This window comes from Petromyzon marinus, unplaced genomic scaffold (assembly GCF_048934315.1).
Source record: "Petromyzon marinus isolate PM22_M1 ecotype Great Lakes invasive population unplaced genomic scaffold, UKy_Petmar_22M1.pri1.0 PM_G_Scaffold_21, whole genome shotgun sequence".
Lineage (NCBI taxonomy): Eukaryota > Metazoa > Chordata > Hyperoartia > Petromyzontiformes > Petromyzontidae > Petromyzon > Petromyzon marinus.
Window position 1 is genome coordinate 71,398 of NW_027422773.1, and position 8,284 is coordinate 79,681.

Consider the following 8,284-nt stretch of genomic DNA (forward strand, 5'->3'; position numbering starts at 1 on the left):
TTAACTGGCCATATGTCGAGGGATGGGGCGTGGCTGCTGAACCCGACGGCTTCAACGGATACATTATGTTAATGAACCGCAGTCACTGGGCGTAGCTTTGCCCAAATAAGGATTGCCACTGGATTGATATCGGCAGTGACCCAAGCGGAGGTGACGTCACGCTCAAGAGCGCTGTGGACGGGGTTGGGGGAGCGTGAATACCTTGGTGACATGACGTCACTAGCGAGTTACACCTCCCGCTGGCACTTCATGCCGTTGAGGTCATGCTGAGTGGTGACGTCACAGAGCGGGGATGGAGTTTAAGTTGATTTAGATTCATTTTCCATTGCCCCCTCCCTTGGGTGCATGAACTCAGCAACAACAACGTGGACATTATTGTGTATACACTGTGTGTGTGTACGTACACAACACAAGCGGCTTTGTGTTATGGCCAAAACGTCGTGAGAATTTTATTGTGTTATTTTATTTTATCAATTTATTATTTTATTCTCATTCTACGTGGTGACTTTACCGAAAGAACCAAAGAAGATGAATCCTTGCAGTCACGAAAGCTTTAAATCGAAATTTATTATTTTTATTTGTTATTTGTATTAACTTTTTCATTTTTAAATCTTTTATTGTTTATTTTTTGTTTTATATCTACGTGACTTTACCGAAAGAACCAGGAATATGCGCTATTTATTGCTGAGGTTCAAGGTTCAAATCCGCCAGGCATATCTGGCTACCCCAGTAACATTCACCACAATATGCGCTGTCTGCTTAACAGCGGGTGTCAAACAAAACACTGTGTCACTCACAACGCACATTGCATGTTGGTGTCACAGTCAAAATTGTGGCAATTCCAGTAACACTATCCAGAAACTCCACAAAGGAGATGACGCGTCAATGATCGCCCCCTACCGACAGACTCATGTCCACGTGCAGGCCGGTGCAGGGCCACCTTGTGCCACACAGGGGCAGCTGCCACTAGGGGGCGCCCTTCGATTGTTTGAGATGAGGTTCGATACGAAACACCGAGTTGCTGAGGCAATTAGGCAAGCGACTTATAAGTGCAAATATGTTGTTTATAACGTAGTGAATGCTTGGGATCTTGTCTCTCGCTCCTGCTCACAGATTTACCCAGCCCACAGCTCCACAGATACCAGCCGCTCCTCCTGGGCAGGTTCGGTTACGTAAGGTGCGAAATAAGTTCCAGATACACAGAGACTCACACAGAGACCCATAGATTATCACGGTTGGCTACGTACGGTGCGAAATAAATTACAAATAAACACTCCTTTGAGCAAGTTTGAGTCACGGGCCGTGCAAGTTGACCGGGCGCGTGTTGCTACTGACAGTCGTTGAATACGGTTGGATAGACGCTGATAGAGAGACACACACAGACAGGACAGGCGGACAGACACAGACAAGAGGAACACAGAGACGACAGAGAGACAGGCAGAGAGAAACACAGAGGCAAACAGATGACACAGACGGACAGAGACAGAGAGATGTTGAATCGAACACACTGAACTCGCTCCATTGAAAGAGATTCCTCGATCTTTGCAATCCCCGGAAGTCGTTCTTATTTTTTATTTATTTAATTGCGTGTGATGTGTACGTGCAAGCAATGTGGGATATCGATGTACACAGATATGAACAAGATCAGCAGACAAGACGTCTTTAATTTAATCGGTCTCTCCACTAAACAAAGGAATGTTGAACACGAAATATAAATCCCACGGCCTTCGTGCGAGTCCATAATTACTGCAGCATTTATTCAGTGCAAGCCAACTGTGGACCGGTTTTGGTGGACACTGTGTGTGTACACTATGTGTGTGTATACACAATGTGTGTGTGTACACTATGTGTGTGTGTACACTGTGTGTGTATACACTGTGTGTGTACACTGTGTGTGCAAGCCAACTGTGGACCGGTTTTGGTGGACAATGTCTCAACAGCAGTGGGGCTTGGTTCAACCCATGGTTGTGAACATCCAGACGTGAATCAGCAAGGAGCATTTCTAGTCCAAGTTCGACAAAATCTATGTCAACACGTAAGACAAAATTATAATTCGTGTTGCAGAGAATGTATCTCCTCTGCGTGTAACTTTAAGGTGGTATGTCTTGTAACTGATGAATGATCCGAGTGTGCTTCCTATTTCAAAGCCAATGAGTTGCTCCAGATGCTTCCTGAAACACAAAAGTACCCTTTGACCTGTATCACAAGAACAACGGGACTCACCTGAGTTATCTGTACAGGTTACTTCCAAAAACACACGCACTTTGTCCTAACATCACTTATTCAATGTTTGACCCTTATAAAAAAAAGTGATGCATGTACACACAAAATCAGACAAGTGTTCATTCTAAATTTCGATTTAAAGCTTTCGTGACTGCAAGGATTCATCTTAAGTCATGTAGAATGAGAACAAAATAAAAAAATAATAAAATAACACAATAAAGCTATTTCTATGACCAGTCTATTTCTATGACCAGTCACAAGCTAATCACTCAGCTATTTCAATGCTAAATTCTCCTGTTTTATATGTAAACCCCTTTGTCAAGGTGCCTCACCTCTCTAAACCAGCTTAAAAGACGCTACGAATCTTAACAGCGTTCATTGAAGCTCTGTCGTCCCGACGGATTTGTTCCTTTCACCTGAAGGCCACTTGTGTTGTGGCCGAAACGTCGTGAGAATTTAATCGTGTTATTTTATTAATTTATTATTTTATTCTCATTCTACGTGACTTTACCGAAAGAACCAAAGAAGATGTTCATTCTAAATTATTGACTGGAATTTTAACAAAATTTAATTACTGCAGTGAAATCTACTGCATCAGATAACATCTGATTAAAAAGCTATTTTAAAAAATATGCACCGTCTGCTTAACAGTGGATGTAAAACATACTATTGTGTCATTCAAAACGAGTAGGCCCTTGCATGCTGGCGAATTCTAAACATTAGCGACAAATTACAAAACTGAGATGAAACATCAATCATCGCCCTCTACTGACAGCCTCTTGTTCACATACTCTTTGGTTCTTTCAGTAAAGTCACGTAGGTAGAAAAAATAATAGATCACGACGTTTCGATCGTAACACAAGCGGTCGTCCTCAGGCGGAAAAAATAAATGCAGGCCGGTGCAGGGCCACGACCTTGTGCCACACAGGGGCAGCTGCTACTTGGGGATGCTCTTCGAGTGTTTCAGACGAGATACAAAACTCCGAGTTGCCGAGGCGATTAAGCAAGCACCGTGTAAATGCAATTATTATAACATAGTGAATGCTTGGGGGCTTCTTGGCTCTCACTCCTGGTCAGAGATCTCCACAATCCACGGGTCCACAAAGACTGGCCGCTCGCTCTTACTCTGCAGGTTGAACCTAGGAATTGAGTGTTCAACTTCACATTCTTTTCATTAAAGGCCTGTGACCGTCTCAAGCTTACACATCCACCGGGTCTCCATTTGACTTTGTATTGTCTAGGAGCAAGTCCACTCACACCTCCACTTCCATGAATTGCTGGGAGTTGCCTCGCTCTGCCTCAGTCAGAATTCACCTCTGGCTTCACATTGCCTCCATCAATGTGAAGGTCCGATTTTGGAGTTGAATCTTCATCTTCACATTTCACCATCACCTCTTCCCTCTTCACCATCACCTCTTCATATTTCACCATCACCTCTTCATATTTCACCTTGATACCTTTAAAAGTGTCCAAGCTGGGATTTTCTTCCGGTTCGTGTTTCATGAGGGATGGGCTTATTGCGGCACTTTGACTTTCACAAGCTGATTTCAGACTCCACTCCTTGCAGATCTTCTGATGCTTCTGTGTTCTCTGGTGTACTTGAAGATTTTATGAATGTGCAAATGCCTTCCTGCAGAGTGGACCTCAAGGGTTTCTCTCCCGTGTGTGTTCTCTGGTGGACTTTAAGATGTGGTGACTGTGAAAACGCCTTCCCGCACAGAGTGCACTTGAAGGGTTTCTCTCCCGTGTGTGTTCTCTCGTGTGCTTGAAGATGTGATGACTGTGCAAACATCATCCCGCACAAAAAGCACCTGAAGGGTTTCTCTCCCGTGTGTGTTCTCTTGTGTTTTTTAAGAACAGATGACTGTGAAAATGCCTTCCCACACACAGTGCACCTGAAGGGTTTCTCTCCCGTGTGTGTACTCTGGTGTCTTTGCAGACTTAATGAATGTGCAAACGCCTTCCCACACACAGTGCACCTGAAGGGTTTCTCTCCCGTGTGTGTTCTCTGGTGTCTTTGCAGACTTAATGAATGTGCAAACGCCTTCCCACACACACTGCACTTGAAGGGTTTCTCTCCCGTGTGTGTTCTCTGGTGCTCTTTAAGATGTGGGGACTGTGCAAATGCCATCCCACACACACTGCACTTGAAGGGTTTCTCTCCCGTGTGTGTTCTCTGGTGCTTTTTAACAACAGATGACTGTGAAAATGCCTTCCCACACACACTGCACTTGAAGGGTTTCTCTCCCGTGTGTGTTCTCCGGTGTCTTTGCAGATTTGATGACTGTGAAAATGCCTTCCCACACACAGTGCACTTGAAGGGTTTCTCTCCTGTGTGAGTTCTCTGGTGCTGTGTCAAATTTCCAGTCCGATCCGTGCTGTATGCACGCTGGTCGCATTGTTGACTTGTAGTACCGAGCTGCGCTGAGTGCATTTGCTCCATCAGATCAATTCTGCGGAGGAAGCATCAGAGGAAGCGTCAGCTGCAGACAGAAAAAAATAATATCCACACCATCTACACGTCAGTATCGAGGCACAGAGGAATGCATATATAGTCACATGTGACTTACACGTCTATATTAATATATTTATGATGTAGTAAAAACGTTTCCCAAATTCATCACAGGGCTGTTATGGCACACAATGAGAGGGCATATGGTTATAAACATGCCTGGAAGCCCTCGTATCTTCAAAATGAATGTTAATCCAAAACTCCGAGTACACAATTTCAGCTGTCTGGCTACAAAAGGAATATTTATGAAAGCTAAATTCAGCTGACATAGCAAAGAGTGTTGAAAACAATACTATTTGTGTTATGCAGAAATGCATAAATGAAAATTTTCACCTACGTGACTTTACCCAATAGAACCAAAGAGTATGGATCCTAGCAGTCACGAAAGCTTTAAATCTAGAATTGATAACCTCTATGGGGAGGGCTTTCACCTATCTGTTAGAGCTTTTAACAGACAACGGGACAAGAAGTCACAGCTCATCGAGACGCTGACCTTCCTCAAAAGATGCCGCGATCACAAGGTAATACCCATCGCTTTCACACTCACTTCTGCTGCTGTATCTTCTCCGAATTCTAAACAGATTCTGCTTAAGGCTAGCCTATCTTTAATCTCAGAGAGGATAAGGCTACTCCGATTTGAACTCGATACTTTAGACAGGACTCTCCTACAAGCTCATTTAATGTTAACACAAAAAATGTCACCTTCTGATTGGAATCACGTAGACAACATGACTGCTTCTTCTGCTGAGTCACTGTCAGTCAAATGTAAAGCTAACCTGATTTCTAAATTCAACCACCTATCAAAGAAGAACCCAGTTCCACATATAACAAAACTAGATGTTAACAAAATCGTCATTAATCAGAGTAGCACCCCGATTTCGGACAATCTGAAAACAGTACTGGCTAGGGGACTAAATTTTGATGTCACCCCAAAACACATACCAATAGATGATATCATCTCTCACGTCGATGTAGCCCTCAAAGGCGTAGGACACATCCAAGCAGACATTGCGAGAGCTGAAATAGCCACTATTCTTAAGAATGCTAAGAAACCCATTAGTAACATCAGCAAAAATGAACGCTCTGAACTCGCGAATTTAAAAAACAGAAGTGATATAGTCATCCTCTCAGCCGATAAAGACGCTACTGTTATTATGGATAAAGATTCTATGCTAATTCCTTTGTCAAGGGGTACCTCTGCGGATGTGTATACTTTAACTTAGCTAGTTCAATGAGTCATTTCAATGCTAAATTATATGCTAATTCCTTTGTCAAGGCACTTTGTTTTCTTCTCACACAGCTTAAAGGTCGTGATCTAAGCGTGGCTTCTCTCACTCCAGCGCTGTCCTCCAGACAGTCTCGTCCCTTCACCTGATGAAGGCCGTTTGTGTTGTGGCCGAAACGTCGTGATTTTTTGTTATTTTATTTTCACCTACGTGACTTTACCCAATAGAACCAAAGAGTATGCATAAATTAACGTTCAATCGCAACTTAGAGGTGTGAATCCAGGCTCAGATGTCCTTAAATGCTGGGATGAACAGTTCCGACTTCAGCTGTATGTGTGTGCTGTGTTCACCTCCTGTTTCCATTCTTATAAAGAGTTCCAGAGGAAAACAAAAGTAAACTACTGTTATGATATAACCTCCGTGTTCAACAGAGTTAATAGATATTCTTAGTTTTTTCGATAAAGTCACGTCGTGAGAATTTTTTATTGTTTTATATATATTTTATTATTTTGTTGTTTCTCTTCAACGTGACTTTACCGAAAAAACTAAGAATATGAATTACTGCAGTCACGAAAGCTTTAAATCAAAATTTAGAGTTAATAGATGTTACTGCAAACACAAACTGTAGACTGTCACTGGGTAAACAGGCGGTGGCGTGTCTAGAATCACGCCTGGCCACCTTCATCTGCTTGGCATGAATGCTTCCTCACTCCACCAAGTAATTAATTGAGGATCAACGAACATAACCGAGGCTAACTGGAGTTTGCGTGTCTCTCTCCGTGGTGAGATGTTAACTACCTCACCTGGTGTACAGGAAGTCGTGGGTTCGATCCCGACCCTGATGCCTGCTGTATATTTGGAGTTTGCGCGTCTCTCCGTCTATCGTCTTTGACCGATAGACATTGATACACGTATTCTTGTTTCTTTCGGTAAAGTTACGTAGATAGAAAATAACAATAACAGATAATACAATTACATTAAATAAAGACCACTTGTGTTGCGATCAAAACGACGTGAGTTTTTTTGCTTTATTTACAATTATTTGTTTATTTTTATTGTTATTTTCATTTAATTTTCTATCTACGTGACTTTACCGAAAGAACCAAGAATATTAATTCCTGCAGTCACCAAAGTTTTAAGTCAAAACATTCACACACGTTGACAAAGCCCCACCTTGTGTTGTTGTGGGCAGGTCGCTTCTGGTAACAAGAGCGGTATAGCAGCTCAAACGGGCTTGGCCTGGTAACAAAAGAACGAAAATAAAAACTGCGTGAATATTGACAATAAAACAAAGTTACAAAGTGGCGAGCCGGGTGAAGACAAATTAAACTTAAGCGAGATAATTAAAGTAAACGCAATCAGGCGAGGGCAGGAGGCAAGGCCCCGCGTGGCTAGGCCCCGCGTTGTAAAGTTCCAACCTGGACATCGATTCCCATGCTCGCTGCTACTCAACTGACATCCCTACGAGAGAGAGCGAGGCTCTACCTTGGTTAACAACAACAACCACCACCACAACAACCACATTCGCAATGAGAATTTCTCACCTCGGATTTCAGTGCAGGAAGCGATAGCTGCCTGTTACCTCGTGACGTCACGCGGTAGCAGGTGACATGACGTCACTTCCGGGAAACGGGACACGCTCCTCCCACAATGAGCTTCTCCGTAAATAAATAAAATAGAGTATGAATAAATTATGTTAATGTACCATTCGATATATAGGTGCTGAACCCGTCGCAATAAACTCGCGACGGCTTTAAAACATTATGTTAATGAGCCGCCAGTCACTGGGCGTAGCTTTGCCCAAATAAGGATTGGCACTGGAACGATAACGGCAGTGACCCAGGCGGAGGTGACGTCACGCTCAAGAGCGGGGTGGAATACCTTGAAACATGACGTCACTAGCTAGGTACACCTCCCCCTGGCGTTTCACGCCGATGAAGTAATGCAGAGTGGTGACGTCACAGAGCGGGATTGGAGTTTAAGTTGATTTAGATTCATTTTCATTGCTCCCTCCCTTGGGTGCGTGGGCTCAGCTACAACAACAACGTGGACATTATTGTGTGTACACTGTGTGTGTACACAGTGTGTATGTGTACACTATGTGTGTGTACACTGTGTGTGTGTACACTGTGTGTGTGTGTACACTGTGTGTGTGTACACTGTGTGTATACTGTGTGTGTGTGTACACTGTGTGTGTGTACACAGTGTGTGTACACTGTGTGTGTGTGTGTACACTGTGTGTGTACACTGTGTGTACACTGTATGTGTGTGTACACTGTGTGTGTGTGTACACTGTGTGTACACTGTGTGTGTGTACACTTTG

The 8,284-nt window shown here is 43.3% G+C and overlaps 1 protein-coding gene across 1 annotated transcript; it reads right to left on the minus strand.

Annotated features, from left to right (window-relative positions):
• Window positions 1-1,557: 1,557 nt before the first annotated feature.
• On the minus strand, window positions 1,558-7,572 carry LOC142912559 (uncharacterized). The gene is made up of 3 exons (XM_076060673.1): window positions 7,506-7,572; window positions 7,135-7,200; window positions 1,558-4,676 (listed from the first exon to the last, which is right to left on the minus strand). Exon 3 carries the CDS (start codon window positions 4,664-4,666, stop codon window positions 3,758-3,760), a length of 909 nt encoding a protein of 302 aa, XP_075916788.1. The 5' UTR covers window positions 4,667-4,676; window positions 7,135-7,200; window positions 7,506-7,572; the 3' UTR covers window positions 1,558-3,757.
• Window positions 7,573-8,284: the final 712 nt, after the last annotated feature.